This window comes from Carcharhinus amblyrhynchos, chromosome 13, assembly GCF_965287045.1.
Source record: "Carcharhinus amblyrhynchos chromosome 13, sCarAmb.v2.hapA, whole genome shotgun sequence".
Lineage (NCBI taxonomy): Eukaryota > Metazoa > Chordata > Chondrichthyes > Carcharhiniformes > Carcharhinidae > Carcharhinus > Carcharhinus amblyrhynchos.
Window position 1 is genome coordinate 48,160,841 of NC_137336.1, and position 21,013 is coordinate 48,181,853.

The window sequence follows — 21,013 nt, forward strand, 5'->3', positions numbered from 1 at the left end:
ATAATTAATTGAGATAAGAATGGATCTGACCCAGATAAATTAGAATCAACAGGTTGGCAGACAATGGGCTGCCTTTAAGGAAGGGATAGTTTGGGCACAGTCAAGATATATTTCCATAAAGGCAGAATGTAAAGCAAACAAATCCAGTGCTCTCTGGATGACAACAGAAGTGAAGATGAAGAAGAAAAGGATGTGATTCTACAGATGCCTGATGGACAACCCAACAACTGAGAACCAGGAATAGGGAAGTTACTGAAAGGAATTTAAAAAAAGAGAAGCAAAGAGAGAATATGAGAAGAAATTGGCAATTGACGTAGCATAGAATCCAAAAGCCTTCTAGAGGCACATAAATAGCAAAACGGTGGCAAAAGGCAGAGAAGGTCCGATTTGGGACTTATGTCCTCGGGCGAGTATTTGCTAGTTTGGTTAGGGAGGATTTAAACTAGAATGTCGAGGGATCAGAACTTAAGCAGGGTGACAGGGAAAGAGAACCAAGGACAGTAATAAAAGTAAGAACAGTAAAATGCAAAAACGGTAGGCAGGGTAATCAAGGGCCACAAGACAGAGAAAAATTAGAATGATTAAAAATAGGCTAGCCTTTTTGTCAAAGACTTTGTACCTTAAGGCACAAAGCATTCAGAATTAGGTAGACGAACTGATGGCGCAAATCAAGATAAATTAATATGATCTTGTAGCCATGACATAGAGGTGGTTAAAAGGAAATCAAAACTGGGATATTTGACCCTTCGGAAAGACAAAAGGGAAGGAAACGGCAGTGGGATAGCGCTCTTAATAAGAGTTGAAATGCGGTCATTTGTAAGAGGCGATTTAGGCTCAGATGATGTAGAGTCCATTTGGATGGAGGTAAAAAAACAGCAAGGGAAAGAAGACATTGCTAGGAGGAATGTAGAGACCACCAAAAAGTAGCCACACTGTAGGAGACAATGTAAATCGGCAAATAATAGGAGCATGTAAAATGCCTTGAGCAATAATTATGGTGACTTTAATCTTCATGTTGATTGGGTTAATCAAGTTTGAAAGAGTGGCTATGACAACAAATTCATAGAATACATTAGGGCTAGTTTCATAGAGCAATATGTCATGGAGCCAACCAGGCTATCTTGGATCTGGTAATGGTACGGTGGCACTAAGCATAGATAAGGGTCACGGGTGGAGGGGGGACTCGTAATGTTAAAATAGCGGCGCGGGCTTGTTGGGTCGAAGGGCCTGTTTCCCGGGCTGTTTTGTTCTTTGTTTAATAAATGACCTCAGAGTAAAAGAACCCCTCAGAAGTAATGACCGTTAACATGGTAGAATTTAATATTCATTTTGACATTGAGAAACATGGGTCAGAAACAACAGTATTTAATTTAAATAAAGAGATTCGCAATGAAATGAGGACATAGTTAGCTAAAGTAGAGTAAAGGTAAATTCACCATAGTCCCAGATGACCATAGGCTGCTCTCCCCTTTGAGAGCAGAGCTGACTGATGGTGCTTTAACCTGAGGATCACTACACCACATGCAAGGGACATGGTTGACAAGGCTCAACCAGTATGGGAACTGAACCATGCTGTTGGTGTCACTCTGCATCATAAACCAGTCATCCAGCCAACTGAACTAGCCCGCCCCAAGCAGCGTGGCAGATGTTTGTGAGGTGATTCACGACTTACAGTAAAGATCCATTCCAGTAAAGAAGAAGAGTTCTAAGAAAGGGATAAACCAATCATGGCTAACAAAGGTAGTTAAGGAGAATGGTAAGTTGAAATAAAAAGAATATAAGGAGGCAAAGTCAGTGATAGCCCTGAAGATTGGGATAAACCCAGAATCCAACAAAGGATGACTAAAAGGTAATAGAGAGAAGATAAACCGTCTGGGCAAACTAGCGAGGAATATAAAAATGGACAGGACCTTCTTTAAATATATGAAAAGGCACACTCAGTCCACTCAGCTGATAAAGGAGCAGCTCTCCAACAGCTCATGATTCCAAATAAACCTGTTGGACTTTAACTTGATGTTGTGAGAGTTCTTACTCTGCCCACCCCAGTCCAATGCCAGCATCTCCACCTTACATAAAAAAGAAGAGAGAAGTCAGAGTAAGCATAGATTCCTTAGAAAATGAAACTGGGGAGATAGTTGTAGGCGAACAACAAAATGACAGAGGAGCTGACCAGATATTTTGCATCAATCCTTATGGTGGTAGATACTTTGAACATTTGAGGGATCAATTAAGTGCCATCACCATCACTAGAGAAGTTATCTCATAAAAGGCTAAGTCATAAGGTAAGAGCCTGAGGGATTGGAGGTAGTATATTGGCATTATTAAGGAATTGGCTAATGTGCAGGAAACAGCAAGTCACAAGAGTTTATTTTTCAGGTTGGCAACCTGTAATCAGTGGGATTCTGTAGGGGCCAGTTTTGGGATCGCAATTGTTTACAATATATATAATTGACTTGGAGGAAGAAAACAAATGTACTGTGGCCAAATTTGTAGACAACACAAGAATAGGTGGAAAGGCAAGTTGTGAGAGTGATACAGTTTACAAAGAGATAATGATTGGTTAAGTAAGTGGGTTAAAAGTTGGCAAATGGGGTATAATGTGGGAAAATGTGAAGTTCGTTTTGGAAGGGAGAAAAAAAGAACAGATTATTATTTAAATGGAGAAAAACTGCAGAAAGCTGTAACACAAAGGCTCTTAGGGATACTTGCGCACAAAACATAGAAAGCTAGCACACAGATGCAGCAGATAATCAGGAAGACTAATGGAATGTTGTCCCTTATTTCCAAAGGTTTGGAGTATAAGAGTAGGGAAGCCTTGTTGCCCCTGTAAGACAAATTGAGAGTGTGTTTAGTGTAGTATATGATATCCTAGGCTTTACCAATAGGGACATAAGAGTACAAAAGCAAGGAAGTTACACTAAACTTGTATAAAACACTGGTTTGGCCTCAGCTGAAATATTGCATTCTATCCTGGGTACCACACTTTAGGAGGGATATGAACACTTTAGAGAGGGTGCAGAAAATATTAACCAGAATGGTTCCATAGAATCCCTGCTACTCATCAGGAAATGTGGAGATGCCAGTGTTAGACTGGGGTAAACACAATAAGAAGTCTCACAACACCAGGTTAAAGTCCAACAGATTTATTTGGCTACCAAATAAACCTGTTGGACTTTAACCTGGTTTGGTGAGTCTTCTTACTCAGAAGGAGACCATTTGGTCCATCAAATTTGCACCGACTCTCTTCCAGAGTCAAATTATTTTTCTGTCTGCTCCCTTTCCCCTCTGATTCCCCTATTGATCAAAAACCTAACTCCAACTTGAATACATTTAATGGCGCTGTCTCCAGTGCACTTTGGGGAAGAGAATTCTGAAAGGTCTAAAACTACACTGTTTTCTGGGAGGAATTTCACAGCCATGTAAGTAGGAGACATAGGAGGGCCTTTGTCAGGATTTTCCCTATGATGGACATGTGGGAAATACCTCAACAGTTTCCACAACTTGACTTATCTCCCTTCTTGATGGATACTGTTGTTGCATTCCTCAATTTGGGGGCAAACTCTTTTTCTCCCCAAATCTATAGATGAGTGAGTGAAGTCCTGTGAGACAGATGTTAAGGAAGTGTTTTTCGCTTCTCAATGATTTTATATGTTAATGGAGTTCCAATGCATTTATTGACTTTTGCATTGCTTAAAAAATATATATTTTGTCCAGACTTTCTATTTTGCACTCGTCAGGACAATTGTTAGAATACCAATGTCCTGCTGAGTCTAAGACAAAAAACTTCAACAAAATTCTTTTCAGCAATGCTCAAGTTCTAACATTGGCTTTTGTAGGAATTAAGCAGACAATGATTACTATTAATAATTACACACATGCTGAGGATCACATTTTACAGTATAAAATTGGAGAACTCAACATGTCACAGGCTTTAAGCTTAGATTTAACAGCTGGCCAAGCCTTGTCGAATTCTGAACACTTTTTATACATTTATTTCACTTATCTACTTGAAAATCTGCATGTTTGAAAATATTTCTTCATCGAATTAACTGAACTTCCTTTAACAAGAATAATGTGACACAATCGCTGATTTTGCATATTTATGATAGATTCCTTCTCGAGGCTAAAGCTAACAAAGCTGGTTCTCTTGCTCGGCCTCTTATCAGCAAATTCTGTCCCTGGTTGTTCAGTGTCTGTACAGAAACATATCAGCTGAAGCTCTCTGACTCAAATTTCTTATAAACTGTCCTAGCAGAATGTTACTTAACTGGCGAAAATGTGAAAAGAAATTAAGAATTTAGTTTCCTTACAGGCTAATGTCTCTTATTAACTGAGATGTATCTTTATGAATGACAAGTTCGTCATTTCAGGCACGTGTTTTACCACTGATATAATCTGGGTTCATACTGAACAGTCTCAATGGTTCTATGCTGTCAGAACATGTTTCAGTTTAAATTACAAATTGCTCTTGATGTTAAAAAAAAACAAAGTGTTCGCAATTAATCAAACTATTCCCAGGTCACATTAGCTTCTGCAGTGACAAAGTGAGGGAAAAAAAACTCACTTATGAGCAACATCATCAGGCAATGAGGCTGGACGGGAGATTAGATTCACAATGTAAATGGTTTTTATTTCCCATTTCTTCATTAATAACATTTACTAAGAGAAGCCCTGTCACAAGTGACAGAACCTCAGTGTTCCCATCTGGATATCCAGGTGTTATTCACTCTTTACCTCAAGCTCCTTTCCAACAGATAATGCTGCATACAAAAGGACAGCACGGTGGGGACCGTGGTTAGCACTGCTGTCTCTCAACGCCAGGGCCCCTGTCAATTCCGGCCTCAAGTGACTGTGGAGTTTGCACGTTCTCCCTGTCTCTGTGTGGATTTTCTCTGGGTGCTGTGGTTTAGATTCATAAAATCCCTGCAGTGCAGAAGGAGACCATTCAGCCCATCAAACCTGTATCAACCATAATCCTACCCAGGCCCTATTCCTGTAACCTCACATATTTACCCTGCTAATCCCCCTGACACTAGTGTCAATTTAGCATGGCCAATCAACCTAACCCACACACCTTTGGACTGTGGGAGGAAACTGGAGCATCCAGAGGAAACCCACACAGACAGGAGAATGTGCAAATTCCACACAGACAGTGATAAGAGGCTGGAATTGAACCAGGATCCCAGGCACTATGAGGCAGCTGTGCTAACCATTATGCCACCGTGCTGTCTTGCAGTTTCTTCCCACAGTCCAAAGATGTGCGGGTTAGGTTGATTGGCCATGCTATATTGCCCCTTGGTGTCAGGGAGATTAGCAGTGTGAATGCGTGAGGTTGCAGAGATAGGGCCTAGGTGGTGTTGTGCCTGCTGCACAGTCTGTTTTAACACTTATACGATAGACAAAGGATTGTGAGTAGACTTCTTATTGGTACAACCAATATTTATTTAAAACACACAATCAATAATCACCCACCCAATCAACAATAAGTTATCTTACAGAAAATATTGAAGTTCAAGTCCAATATGAGACTTTGACTTAACTTTGCGTGACTGGCAAGCACCCAAGCAGCTATTATCTGTGCGCTGGTCTTGGTAGTCCTCTGGCTCTTTGGTCTGGTCTGGCACTCTGGCTTTGGCCTTCCTTCCTTCTTGGGTGTGGTAGCTCTCCTCGTGCTGGTCGTTGGTGACCATCGCCAGCATTGTTGTAGCTCGTTCGTGGGCTCAGAGAGAGAGATTCTTGGTTGCGCAGCACCCTTTACATCCCATTGGGTTTCTTGCCCCTTTTGGCCATTGCCAATCAATTGATCAGAACTTGATTGATCGATATAGTCCAATCAGGTGCTGCTACACCAATCTCTGGATCTGTCTCCAAAGGCCATGTCTATGGCTGCTGGGGGCCCTCCCAAATAAGGGGTTACGGTGCCCCAGGTCTGCTAAACAACCCAGTTTGATCAGAAAGTTCCTCTTGTCCTGGAGATGACCCATATCCTGTGTATTCAGTCATCTGAGTTGCAGCCTGTTTATCTCTTGTCTTTTAGGTGGCAGCCTTTTTTTTTTAGTTCTTGCCCAGTTGTCCCAAAGTGCTTTACAAATCACCATTTTATATGGCCCGTTTGGCCGCAGTGGGATTGTTGTCAGCGTAGGCTTGATGGGCTGAATGGCCTCTTTCTGCACTGTCCTGATTCTATGATCTATAAAAAGATTCCGAGTACAATTCCTTCCAATCGTATTGCAAGTCACGGACAAAGTTGATCCTTTGGAAATTCAATCTTGATTGGCTGACCAAGCTGAACTGAATGCTTTATCATTAACTGGCTAGTGCTTTGCATGGTTATCGGCTGATAGTAGAAGGAGCTGTATCCTGATGAGCATTTTACCGTCAATAGTAGTTGCCCAACTGGGAGATCTGGCAGGGCAGGGTGTGGTTTGGTTTGAAGAAGAGGATTCGGTACATTGAAGCACCAAGTCTGCAGATTTCTCCCAGCAGCCCAATTCTGCAGCATCTGAATAAATTTTCCTTGCAGACATCATCTGAATTTAGAGAAGTAATTTGGTTTCAGTTGGTGAATTAGTTCCATTTGACTTTCCAGTGTTTTACAAGTAATAATTTCTATATGAAGATAAATTGCAGTAATATATTTATTATGGCCAGCGCAAGATGGAGCCTTGCCTTCAATCATCTTGTAAGGAGATGACTGTAAGGAGTATTATATTTATTGATCTGTACATTAGTTATTTTTGTATATTTTTTCTGTCAGTGAAATAGATATTCCCACATGAATTGTTTTCCGTGTTAGCAAGAGAGAATTTCAGTTTTATTACATGTTCTTGCTGCAGAGATAACATTACATGCAAAAGTCAGCACAGGAACTGATTGTATTTATATACTGTTTTTAATGTACTGAAATAGGATTCAGCCAACATTTTCCCTGGCAGCTCTGTGGAGCTTTCTTACCAAGAAAAATGCTGCAGCTTTAATTGCTAGATTAAGGCTCAAGTGAGCAATGAAAAGGAACTGGGAGCTTTTTAAATGTCTCCTTTTAATCGCCACTGAACACTGAGGCCTAAACTTAGAATCACAATGGTAGTTGTCAGAGGAAATAAAATGGAATCACTGAGGCATGAAATTGGTCTGAGGGATTTAGCAAGCAAATTAGAATATGAGATGTCGTGTCCAAGAAAAAATGCATTTTCCATTTTTCACGAAGTTTATGCTGTATCTTCCCACTAGTTAAAAGTTGTTGATGACTGGTGAGTAAGCACCGACCACTGTCCTCTCTAGTGCTGTTTGTCTTGTATTGCGCCATCATAACACTGTTCTTGTCTCATTTTCACACATTGCATCTTACAGTAGAGCTTATTGGATAATGGATATAAAGGGATATGGGCCAAATGCAGGCAATTGGGACTAACTTAACGGTTTTTAAAAAAAGCGAGGCATGGATAAGTTGGGTCGAAGGGCCTGTTTCCGTGTTGTAAACCTCTATGATTCTGTGATAAGGAGCTGCAACCATGATGGATATTTCTATTCCCCACTCCCCTTTAGACCGCTCCCTAGACTAAGTAGCAGGGCTCAGTGAGATCAACCCACTCCACATAAACTAGGGCAACTTCCTCAGGCATTTTGCCTTTCTTCTGCAGAAGGCTATCAGGGGGAGCTACTCCATTTTGCAATATCCGCCCATATCTCCTGATCCCGAGTTCTCTCATAAATGCTTTTTCAGAATTACGTTCTCAAACTTGATTCAAAAATAAGTGAGGGTTTAAAATATTTATCTGTATAAATGAGCTATGCCGGGTGTTAGCGATGGAAAGGTGGTAGGACTGGAGGGTCTTAATGACATTACTGTTACTAGAGAGGTGGTGCGCGACAGACTGGAGGGGCTGATTGTGGACAAGTCCCCAGGACTGGATGGAATGCATCCGAGGGTTCTGAAAGAAATGGCGGAGGTTATAGTGGATGCCTTGGTGGTTATTTTCCAGACGTCGCTGGATTCCGGGGAAGTGCCGGAAGATTGGAAAACGGCTAATGTTACGCCGTTGTTTAAGAAGGGTGCCAGGCAAAAGGCGGGGAATTATAGGCCGGTTAGTTTAACGTCTGTGGTAGGTAAAATGTTAGAATCCGTCATTAAGGAGGAAATTGCGAGGCATCTTGAAGGGAATTGCTTGATAGGGCAGACGCAACACGGTTTCATTAAAGGGAAGTCGTGTCTGACAAATTTACTGGAGTTCTATGAGGATGTGTCTAGGGCGGTGGATAGAGGAGAGCCGGTGGATGTGGTCTTTCTGGATTTTCAGAAGGCGTTTGATAAGGTACCTCACAAGAGGTTACTGCAGAAGGTCAGAGGACATGGAGTTGGGGGTAGGGTGTTAGCGTGGATAGAGGATTGGTTGTCAAATAGGAGGCAGAGAGTGGGGGTCAATGGGTGCTATTCGGATTGGCGGTTGGTGACTAGTGGGGTGCCCCAGGGGTCGGTGCTGGGGCCTCAGCTATTTACCATTTATATAGATGATCTGGAGGAGGGAACCGAGTGTAGGGTGTCGAAATTTGCTGATGACACCAAGATTGGGGGAAAGGCAAATTGTGCGGAGGGTGTGGAGAGTCTGCAGAAGGATCTAGATAGGCTGGGCGAATGGGCCAGGAAATGGCAAATGGAATTTAATGTTGGCAAGTGTGAGGAGGTCCACTTTGGTAGGAAGAATGGTAGGAAGGACTATTACTTACGTGGCGAAAAACTGCAGCAGGCGACGGTGCAGAGGGACCTCGGGGTCCTTGTGCATGAGTCGCAAAAACCCAGCCTGCAGGTGCAGCAGGTGGTCAGGAAGGCGAATGGGATGCTGGCCTTCATAGCGAGGGGGATTGAATATAAAAGTAGGGAGGTCTTGCTGCAGCTGTATAGGGCATTGGTGAGGCCAATGTGTGCAGTTTTGGGCGCCGCACCTGCGCAAGGATATTTTGGCCTTGGAGGGAGTGCAGAGGAGGTTTAATAGGCTGATACCGGAGTTGAGGGGGTTGAGCTATGAGGAGAGGCTGAATAAACTAGGCTTGTACTCGTTAGAGTTTAGAAGAATGAGGGGAGATCTCATTGAGATGTATAAGATGATGAATGGGATGGATAGGATAGAGGTGGAGAGACTCTTCCCGCTCAAAAAAGACAGTAGGACTAGGGGGCACAGCCTCAAGATAAAGGGGGGGCGGTTTAGAACGGAGTTGAGGAGGAACTTCTTCACTCAACGGGTGGTGAATATCTGGAATTCTCTGCCCGTTGAAGTGGTGGAGGCTGCCTCGCTAAATATTTTTAAGAAGCGGGTTGATGGGTTTTTGATAAGAGAGGGGATTAAGGGTTATGGGGAGAAGGCGGGAAGGTGGAACTGAGCCACGACAGATCAGCCATGATCTTATTGAATGGCGGGGCAGGCTCGAAGGGCCAGATGGCCTACTCCTGCTCCTATTTCTTATGTTCTTATGTTCTTATGTTCTTATGTTCTTATGTTCTTATGCCTCTGTTATCTCTCGTGATTCTTCATATCTTTGAGATGCTGACAAAAATCAGGTCCTGAGAAGATGGTTAGGAAAATGTAGAGTTTTCTTCTGTGTACTTCTTAACAGGTGGTTTGAGTTTGAACTAACCTGTGGAGTATCCTCCTTCAGTTGTATTTAAAGTACAACTTTCACGTTACTGACACTTCCCTGCAGTAGAACTGTGGATTTGAAGTTTTGCTGTCCTGGGTTTGCACTGGAGCAGACTGAATCATTAAGGGATAGTGAATATTGTAATAGTAAAACAGCTTAGAGTGTGTGGTTGTAAAGAAACCAAACTTATTTTTAATTGGTGCTATTGGAGTTTGATAAGGATTGTGAGGTTCCTACTGGAGGCATTGCAAGCTGCCTTTCCAGTGCTGTCAATTTAGTTCAGATTCTGAGAGACTGGTTTCCATGGTTACGCTAACCTCCCCAGAATGCCTCCATGCTGTAACTCTCTGGTCCTATGCATCCCCATTTCCTTCTGTGCTCCATTGGTGGCTGTGCTTTCAGCCTAACAGTACACCAACACCTCCCCCCCCCCACACTTAAGATTTTGCTTTAAGTCTACCTCTGCCCAAGTGTGTGATCGCTGATCTAATATCAGCTGTCAGTTTTTGCCTGATGTATCTGTAACATTCCGTGACTATATAAATTCTCTTCCAAATGAAAGAACATTAACTTCTTACGTTTTTAGTTGTGGCCATATGATCATGTAAGTATTGAAAATAATCTTTACAATTAAATGTGTCTGAGAGGGGGAAACTGAGCAAAAGGAGTGAGCCTTAAGTATAATAAAGGCTTTTTCATTTAAGATTTAATCTTAAGCGGGCTTTCAGTATCGGCAGTTCGTGTATATCATTGTTCAGTCTTTTACAGCGAGAAGTTAATGACCCCACCACCCCAGAAGTGATCTTTGAAGTGGGGAATTGTTTGTTGAGGTGGGAGGGTGTCTGATCAAGGAAACCAGGCATCAGAAAGGGGGAGTCTGCAGAGAGCCATTTCCCTGCCCTTTCCTCTGATCACCCATGCCCCCCCCCTCCACCACCTCCCTCCTCTTGCATCCCTGCTCAACCTTGCCAACAGCCATCGTACCATCCTTCCCTACTTGCTCTTCTTAAGGGCCGGTTTAGCTCAGTTGGCTGGACAGCTGGTTTGTGATGCCAACAGCGTGGATTCAATTCCCGTACCAACTGAGGTTATTCATGAAGGCCCCGCCTTCTCAACCTTGCCCCTCATCCGAGGTGCAGTGAGGTAAACCACCACCAGTCAGCTCTCCCCCCTCAAAGGTGAGAGCAGCCTCTGGTCATCTGGGGCTATACCAGTTTACCTTCTTTGACAGCAAGAAATTACAAAGATATGTAGTTAAACTGCAAAGAATGTAGCCCAGTCCATCACGCAAACCAGCCTCCCATCCATTGATTACATTTTCCGCTGTCTGAGAAGCAGCCAGCATAATTAAGGACTCCACGCATCCCGAACATTCTCTCTTCCATCTTCTTCTGTCAGGAAAAGTGTGAGGTCCTGCACCAACCGACTCAAGAACAGCTTCTTTCCTGCTGCTGTCAGACTTCTGAATATACCTACCTCGCACTAAGTTGACCTTCTCTACACCCTAGCTATGACTTTAACACTACATTCTACACTCTCTCCTTTCCTTCTCTATGAATGGTATGCTTTGTTTGTATAGCGAGCAAGAAACAATACTAATAAATGTGTTACCAGCAGTGACCACCTCTGTTGTTAGAGCCACCATTAATGGAGAACTGCTGGCCTCTGATTTGGCATTCTGAGGTTAGTTGAAAATCTTGTAAAGTTGGCATTCTGATTGTTTTCACTGACCACCTGGTAAAATTGCTTTGCCTTTCCGAAAGGTAAGTTGTAGCTGAACGGGATATTCTAATGATTTTTTTCCTCTGTGCAGGGGCAGTATCAATAGCAGGGGTCCAGGCTGGCCTCTGGGCTGTGGAAGGGGGGAATAAACTGGTTTGTTCCCAGTTACTTGATTCAGCAAAAGCCCACGTTCTCCACACCACAGTGACTTCAATTTCTCTGCAGCCATCAGGTAAGAAAGGAAGACCATATATTGCCTGCAGACAGCTTGTTTCCATCTGATTGCTAAGCAACCAATCATTAAAACCTCCAACATCCATGTGGGCCCAGCTGCAAAAGAACAGACAGCTGTTCCTATCTCATATTATCAACACCAGATCTGCTGCAAGAGGATTAAATGTGTTTTGGAACGCTGTTTAATATCATGTACAAACTACACGTGTCTGCAATTTACTGTCTAGGATGAAGTGGATGTATAAGAGGATGCAAGAGATTAACAAACATTGCCTTATATTCAGACTGGTGCAGGATTAAGGGAAAATGTACACAAAACTGATACATTGTAGAACTTCCACATTTGAACAAAACTCCATGGAGGCTGTGTCCCATGAAGAGTTAGAAATGATAATTTCAAACAATTTGTTTTCATTTATTTGACAGACTATATCTTAATTTGTTTTGAAAAAACCCAGCCACCTTGTGAGTATGTTAGTTCCACTGATAAGGGCAACACAAGGTCCAAAGGCCAAACATGAAATTCCATTGTCTCACAATTTGATGGTGTAAAACAAGAACTCATAATGGCAGAAGTTTCAATCACAGCTTCCCCCTCCCCATATTGATTAATTTAGAAAAGGAAGCTCTTAGAAAAGGATTCATGTCTATTTTAACTTCCTTGACATTGATGGCCATGAGGACCCAATTTCTGGGATTACCTCACTAGGCTTTCTTTCCTCCTTTAAGATATTCCTTAAAATGTATTTCTTTGATCAGGCTATTGGTCATCTGTCTTAGTATTTCTTCATATGGCTCAGCACCAGATGTTTGATAGTGCTCCTATGAAGTGACTTGAGATTTTTTACTTCCTAATATAACTCCCAATTAATTGAAAGTTGCTATAATTACCAATTGTTCATGCTTGATCTCTTCCAAGCAACTTAATACCTCGTAGATATTTCTCTTAGATAAGGAGGGTGGCACAGTGATTAGCACTGCTGCTTCACAGTGCCAAGGACCCAGGATCAACTACTGGCTTGGGTCACTGTTTGTGTGGAATTTGCACATTTTCCCCGTGCCTGTGTGGGTTTCCTCCGGGTGCTCCAGTTTCCTCCCAAAGTCCAAAGATGTGTGGCTTAGGTGGATTGGCCGTGCTGAATTGCTCCTTAGTATCAGGGGGATTTGCTAGGGTAAATGCATGGGGTTATGGGGAAAGAGCTTGGGTGGGATTGTGGTCAGTGCAGACTCAATGGGCTGAATGGCCTCCTTCTTTAAAAAAATGCTGTGATAGTTGAACCAGAACATATCAGAGACAGCCCATTCATTTGGAACATCTGTTGCTCCAAGATGTCAAGAGATTTGACTGAATGTTATTCAGGATGCTTAACATCTGTGCTGAAGAAGCCAAGCCAGCAATGATCCTGATAACCCCCAGAGGGGGATTAATTGTTTTAAAACCATGCAGATAGAAGGAGTTCACCTGATGGTCAGAGGGGTGGGGGAGCTAAGGAAATAAATTCATAAAGTTTCAAACAAAAAAAAACTTTTCAAGCAAAATTTGAATAACACATTTGGCTAGTTAACTACAGGTATAAAATTGTTTTTTTTTTAAGATATGAGCATCTTGTTCAGAAATAACTTGTTAACAAATGGAGACCATGAAATTTAAACTTCAAATCAGTCCTTGGCCATTATTCTTGGTTCCCTCCCAGTTTTATCTTTTAACTCCCAAACAAGTGAACACTTTGGGGCTGCAGAACCTGTCCCTCAATCACTGTCTGGTATCTCATCCAAGTGCCTGTCCATCAGAGAGGAGTCTTTGATATGTCAGATGACAGCTGCTTGACTCCAAGAAGCGTCGCAGTTGGCATCTCCCTTGGTTTCATCCAGTGCACCCCACACATTCATTGGCTGCTGAGAACGAAGTGGGAACTCCCTAACAGCACATAAGGTGTACCTACACCATAGGGACTGCAGTGGTGAAGGCAGCTCACCACCACCTTTTCGAGGGCAATTAGGGATGGGCAAGAAATGCCAGCCTAGCCAGCGATGCCCACATCCCATGAATGAATAAAGAAAGATACATTGAGGCCATTTAATTGACAGATATCATTCCCTCCAACTCATCATAGACAAGTGATCAAATCTTAGATGGATCTTCTTGGTCTATGTGGATCATTCATTCACTGGAGAAGCTCAGTGAAGTCACCAGGAGAGCTAACGAATGATTGATTGACAACCTTCCATCTGCCAGTGATGAAGGGAATGCAGCCTACTCTGGGGAGGTCAGATGAGATCATCTGCTGTACATCTTTTGATGGTTGAACAGGTCAATTCTGGAAAGAATTAGCAAATTAAAGGAGGTTGTGCAGCAACATGACTCATAGTACAGCCACCCAGATAATTTCAAAGCACAATACTGCTGACTGGAGGGTCATAGTCCACACTTCTTGTTCGTAGAAGTTTTTTTTTAACTCAGCCATGCTATTGGGGAAAATGTTCATTGGGTGTCTGCTGTTCTCCATTGAGCGAAAGGTCAGAATAATTATAAACACCTAACACTGCCTAACAATGCTCACTCTCCCTCCAGCCTCAGTCACAGATTGTACGTGGTATCGGCTGAAAGTCTCTGTCCTTGTTCACGGCTGGGATTCTCTGATGCCGCTGAAAGTGACTGGAGTTTAGGTTGGAATGCCAAATTCTCAATACTCACTTGCAGAGGAGCTGGCACGGACGAGATCGGAGAATTCCACGCACAGTGATAGAGGACTAAAGAGAAGGAGGGGATGGAAACTGTATATTGACAATGATCTAAAAGCAGGTTGAGTGGCTGACTTTAGGCCTTTCAATGGATTTGTGAGATTCAGAGATCAAGTCAAATAACTGACAGAAAAGAGCAGAAATACTACCCACATGAACATGATTATTTTCACAAGCCTTACGCTGTAACCTCTTCAGTCTGGAACTCCAAAATCCAGAAATGCCCATTGCCCTGCAATTTGTTTCCGCAAACCTAGCAACTCATAAACTCGTCACCCGGGGCGCTGCTACCAATACCGTGCTACAGTTGGTTTCTGTAGTAACTAAGGAACATTTACTTGCTCCCAGATTCTACCAAGAAAGTAAGGTTATGATGTTCCACTCGATGGCTGTACTAGAAACACAGAAACATGAAAGGAGAAACCATTAGGCCCTTCAAGGCTGCTCAGCTATTCATTTTGAACATGGCTGATTATCAAATTCAATATCCCACCTTCCCCCCATATTCTTTGATCCCTTTAGCCCCAAGAGCTATATTTAATTTCTTCTTGAAATCGTACAGTGTTTTGGTCTCAACTATTTTCTGTGGTAGTGAATTCCACAGATTCAGTACTGTCTGGGTGAATTATACTTACAAAAAAAAATAGTTTGTTTGGTTCAGTTGGGAAGGTTATGAATTTTGGAGCTCTCCTGCAAAGTATAGTGATTATCTTCATGGCATAATCATCTTGTATTGCTTGGAAGAATTTAGTTGCCAAGAAATTAAGGCAGTGGTGAATCAAAATAGTAGAGGATAAGAGGGCAGCAGTTTTTCAGACAGTCATTGGCATATTTCCCCAGCAGCATCTTGAGGATGAACAGATTCCTGAGGCACTGACAGTCTCATAAAAGTTTAATGATCTCTTCATCTGTAGAGCCTGGTGCAGATTTTTTTTTTTGGTTATGCTGTTTTGTGATAGATTGGAGGTTCTGTCCTTTTATCATATCCTTATCTTCCTCCTATTATAACACAAGGGTTGAGGGTATGCCAGTTGGAAATTTTGTACTGTGAAGTACTTTGGTAACATTCAGGAAGCATTGTTTGGATATTGATTTGATATGCTGTTGTCGCATGTATTATTATACAGTGAAAAGTATTGTTTCTTGCACGCTATACAGATAAAGCATACTGTTCATAGAGAAGGAAAGGAGACAGTGTTACAGCCATAGCTGGGGTGTAGTGAAAGCTCAACTTAATGCGAGGTAGATCCATTCAAAAGTTTGATGGCAGCAGAGAAGAAGCTGTTCTTGATATGTCAAACAACAATTTGTTAGTGCTTTTTCATCACTGTTTTATGTCTCAAGTGCATATTTCACAAAATCACAGTGCAGAGGGAAGCCATTTGACCCATCAAGTCTGCATCAACTCTCCGAAAGAGCATCTTAGCCAGGTCCAACCCAGCCCTATTCTCATAGGCCCACACTTTATCCCGCCAATTCCCCTAATATTTGGACACAAAGGGGCAATTTAGCATGGCTAACCCATCCACCTAACCTGCACATGTTTGGACTGTGTAAGGAAACTGGAGAACCTGGAGGAAACCCACACAGGCACAGGGAGAATGCGCAAACTCCACACAAATTGGTACCCAAGGCTGGAATGGAACCCAGGTCTCTGGTGCTGTGAGGCAACAGTGCTGCCCACCTGTATCCAGTTTTCAGACATGTGGCTAGGCATTCTAGCATTATTCCATAATCCAGAAAATTCCAAATCCAGAAATACCTTGTGCTGAGTTCCTGCCAGTCAGCAGTACTTTGGCACACTGATAATCTCAATGCAGTATTGTGAGCAAGCATTCCAGACTTGAGAGCTTACAGTGTATTTTAAAGACCGGTTATTGTAAAATATATTGGCTTTATTTAACATGCCGGAATGGTTTTCATAGACTGGTACTGTTTCTAAGACTTTTCCCTTCGTATCCAGAGGTGTTATCTAAAGTCCTATCTTTCACAATAATAGAGTCACAGGGACCTTCTCACGCACCTTTTAAACAACTGGCTGAAAAGCAGTGGTATTCTTGTAAGAACCCAAGAGGCTATCATCTGAGCCAGGAAATGTGAAGGGTACCCCAAAATAGAGAAAGTTGCGTTCTCTGCTGTAAACTGAAACGTCTGTGCAGAGAGTCTGCATGTTCTCCCAGTGTCTGCTTGTGTTTCCTCTGGGTGCTCCGGTTTCCTCCCACACTCTGAAAGAATATGTATGTATTTCCATAAATAATTTTTAAAATTTTCTTTCTCCAGGAGATAAAGCCCATTACCAAGTGAGGTATGAAAATGAAGATGAAGGTGGTTATGATTTCTATGACATTGTAGTCGTTGCTACTCCTTTACATCAGGAAACTACGAACATCACCTTCAGTGGCCTGACACCCCCAGTCACAGATTTTCCTGGCCGCTACCAGCATATGATTGTTTCCATAGTACATGGTTACCTCAATTCCTCATATTTTGGGTTCCCGGATCCCAAGCTCTTTCCATTTGCAGCAATTGTAACAACAGACAGTCCGAAGCTTTTTATGTTTAGCACAGCCAGTATCTGCCCAGTGAACGTCACCAGTAATTATAGAAGAAAGCAACCACAGGAGGCTGCAGTGTGGAAGGTCTTCTCCCCATCCCCCCTCACCAAAGAACAGCTGAAGACGCTCTTTCGTTCATACTATTCTGTCCAAGTCACCGATTGGCTGGCGTATCCTCAGTACACCTCAGTGAAAGGAATCCCTCCCATCATTCTTCACGACAACCTGTACTACCTGAACGGTATAGAATGGACAGCAAGTAGTATGGAAATGAGTGCCATTGCTGCCAAAAACATAGCTCTGTTAGGGTATAATCGGTGGCATCAGCAACTCGATAAGATTGATCGGAAAGATTTGATGCATAAAATCAAAACTGAACTGTGATTGAGCAAGAGCACCAACAGTCTAAACGCTGAATGAAACAGAAGGATCGTATACTGTACTTGAATTTGAACTCTGAATGCAACATTATTTTAAAATATTGAATTAAATGGACCCTGTTGCTGACTGGTAACCTGTTAACAATGATTTATTTTAAAGTTGTGAAATATTCAAGTTTGTTTTTCAAAAGTTACACTGTCTCAAATGCTGTTTTGTGATTTGAAAATGGGAGGTCACAAGTTTATTGTTTTGGGGAGATTAGAAGGACCTTTTGATTAATTATCATGGTAAGAGGTCAAAACAAAAATTGCTGGGAATACTCATCTCACCAGAAGCAGCGGTGGGGTGTTAATTTTTTTTATATATAGTATTCTTTCATATGATGTCTAATGGCAAGGCCAGATTTTATTGCTTGCCCTAATTGTCTTGGAAAAGGTGGTGGTAAACTGGAGGGACTTCCAAGATTTTGAGCTTGTGATAGTGAAGGAGCAGTGGCGTATGTCCAAGTCAGGGTGCTGTGTTGCTTGGAGGGGAACTTTCAGATAGTGGTGTACCCATGCATCCGTTGCCCTTGTCCTTCTAGGTGGCAGAGGTTGTGTGTTAGGAAGGTGATGTGGGAACGAGCCTTGGTGAGTTGCTGCTGTGCATCTTGTAAATGGTGCACACTGCCGCCACTGTGGTGGTGGAGGGAGTGTCTGTTTAAATTGGTTAATGGGGTGCAGATCAGGAAGACTGCTTTGTTTGGTGTCAAGCTTAGAGTGTTATTGGAGCCACGCTTATGGAATATTCCACCCTACTTCTTGACTTATACCTTGTGAACAGGATTTGGAGAATCAGGAGGTGAGTTATTTGCCTCAGAACTCCCAGCCTCTGCACAGATCCTTCTCCTGCAGTTGCTGCCTAATTTGCTGAGAATGTCAGCATTTTCTGTTCTTGTTTGTTTACCAGCATCTGCAGTTTTTTTGCTTCTGTATCATGAATGGGATTACCTACCTCAGGAAAAAAATCATATTTCTTAGCTATCCCCTTGAACTCTACTTTGTTGCCATTGTTAATCAGTGTGGAGAGAGTGAAAGAAGAATCTTTTCGTTCAATCTACAAACAGCCAGAGAACAAGGTGATTGATCAAAAAAAAAGCAACAAGAAGGAAAGCTTTTTTTGAGTGTGCGGTGGAGACACAGGCTTTCAAAAGAGAATCAGATAAACTAAAATTTTCTGGGCTATGGGGAACTGGTGGGGAGTGGGAGTAGGTGAGTTGTTCTTTCAGAGGGCTGTCAGGGACATGATGGACTAAATGACTTTCTTCTGTAAACTTTCTATGCTTTGTTGCACCACGTAGAATGACAGGGTAGATATTCTGTCCCAGGGATTGCCCCACTCCCTCTGCATCTCCCACTCCCCACTGAGGTGCAGACCCTAAGATTCCCCCAAGCACATTAATTTTACCTAAAACAATCTGAAAGACGCCAATGGAGATAAAACACATCCCTGAAAGTAAGCTAGCCTATTTCACTCTCTCTTTTGTGGCATTGGAGAGTAAAGGCAATGTCATCCGGAGAAGAAGCGTCAATTATAAAGAGACTTTAAAAAGGGGAGAAAAATCTTGACCAAAAACAGGTGGCAAATGGCCGGAATTCTCCGATCTCACATGCCCTGCCTCTGCTGTTAGTGAGAATGGAGAATTTGGCGCTCGGCGAAAACTCCATTGGCTGCAGCGAGATCGGAGAATCCTAGCCGCGGGCAAGGTTGGAGAATTCCTGTCAATATTGTTTGAAGGACTTGTGTCACTGTTGCAAGGCACATGAGGAAATGGTGCAGTCATTTCTGTTTGGACAGTTTATCAATATGAAGATGCCTCTTCAAGGGTGCTGACAAGAGCATTTTACTTTGAAATGCAGTCAGTGTGTCTTTCCACCAGTGCAGTCAATTAAATCTCCAGACATTTGTAACTTAACCACATTGTTTGGCTCTGCTGAGATCCTAAAACCATACCTCCTGTGCGATAACACTTTGCACAGTGTTTCTTCAACTCAAAGTGTCAGCTAATAATTACTGTTCAAACTGAGAACAAATGTATGCGAAATGAGTAAAATGACAACTGTACAGCAATTGTAGATTTTTTTTCTGTCAGACTCGATGGGCTGAATGGCCTCTTTCTGTACTGTAGGGTTTCTATGATTGCAAATGGCATTGCTTAATCAGATATGATTTTCCAGTATATTTCTGTAAAATGTAAATAACCTGAGCCTTGAACCAACTTTCTGGGGATGGTGGATGCTTTATTTAAAATCCAGCGGTGAGAGAGAATATTAAACATTGCCGACATGGTTTGTTTCTGAGAGGTTCTGCACCATAGTCTGTGGACTTGAGGCACACAGAGTAAGGTAGTCCCAGACTGGGGATGTAATGTGCCATTCTGATATTGACAAAGTATTTAAACCATGACGCAGCTTTCACAAAAGTGCTACTATTGTTCAGCAAAGTGACTAGTGGCAGGATCGTTAGTATCGGAAGAAGACCTCCACCACACAATGCAATTTATGTTTTAATAAATACTTAGTGATTTTTTTTTTACTGCCATCATGTGTTAATGAATTGCCAATATAATTCTGTGGTGTATTGTAATAAATACCATTTTTTTTTCCTGAGAGAATATTGGAAATATTTTCTGACCATCAAAATAGATGGTTTGCTGCATAGAAGAAAAACTGAGATTGATGTCAGGGTTCTGTCTGTTTTATGTACCACAGAGTATTAATGAATGAAACCAACATAACTAAGGAGAACATCCCAAAGGTTTCTTTTTTAATTTTTTGCAAACTCTATTTAGAACGATGGAATATTTCTTCCCGCCTCCGTGTGCGCTTTGTCCTTTTCACCATTGTGTGACAAGTCTCTGAATGTCCAAAGACTGGAATGGATTTTCTATGGGGAAATGGGGATTTGTCTTTCAATACTTTGCCTCTTGTATTCTAAGAGTGTGATTCAAATAAAGCTTACTGATTGTGAATGATGTTGTTGCCAAAGTAATTAATTCATTTCAGTGAATGTGCGACGTGAACTGAATATTTTATTTGATATTTTTATTGAATGGTGGTGTTTATGTTTTACATCTGGGCACACACATCTTTTTTTAAAAAATTTAAATGCATTGCTTAGATATGAATGTGCACAAAGTATGCAAATGTACTTTTGTGAATGTTCAATCTAAGGCATTGTTTAAAATTTATTCATTTAATTAGTCCTATTTCAGTAGGTAATGAAGACTCTGATAAACTACTATTCCAAAGGGAAAGGGTTTCAATTTGTAAACTAAGTATGTTTTTATTGTTGGTTGATTTTCTGCCTCCATTGCCATTTGCTTTTCAAGAAGGTTAGAATGACACATTATTTTGAACCATTGGGATCCAGGTATTAATCCTCCCAAAGGCCTTGCAATGAATTTGCCTCTGGGCTTAGTCTGGGCACTCATATCCTTTAGGTTGGTACTCCCAGATATTTGTGGAGGAGGAGAGGGGTTAGGGTGGGGATAGGGTTTGCTGCTGCTGCCATTAAAGGATGAATGGTGATGAGGTCTGGTGGGCAAAGTCACTCAGTCCTCTTAATTTGTCCACTTCTTCTGATGTGGTTAATTTGAACCGTCAGTTCTCACTACTATGTTGTGGTCGGCATTGAAACATTCATTGCATTACACTGTGTGTGTGGGTGTGTGGTGGGGAGGGCTGGGGGTCACTGGATTTTTCATT

General features: G+C 42.1%; 1 protein-coding gene across 1 annotated transcript in view; it reads left to right on the forward strand.

Annotated features, from left to right (window-relative positions):
* The window catches only part of pcyox1l (prenylcysteine oxidase 1 like), a 46,670-nt gene extending 26,393 nt beyond the window's left edge, over positions 1-20,277 (forward strand). Inside the window, exons 5-6 of the mRNA XM_080201656.1 lie at positions 11,447-11,587; positions 16,612-20,277. Coding sequence (XP_080057782.1) covers positions 11,447-11,587; positions 16,612-17,270 — 800 coding nt within the window. The 3' untranslated portion in view covers positions 17,271-20,277. The remainder of the gene's footprint in view (positions 1-11,446; positions 11,588-16,611) is intronic.
* Positions 20,278-21,013: the final 736 nt, after the last annotated feature.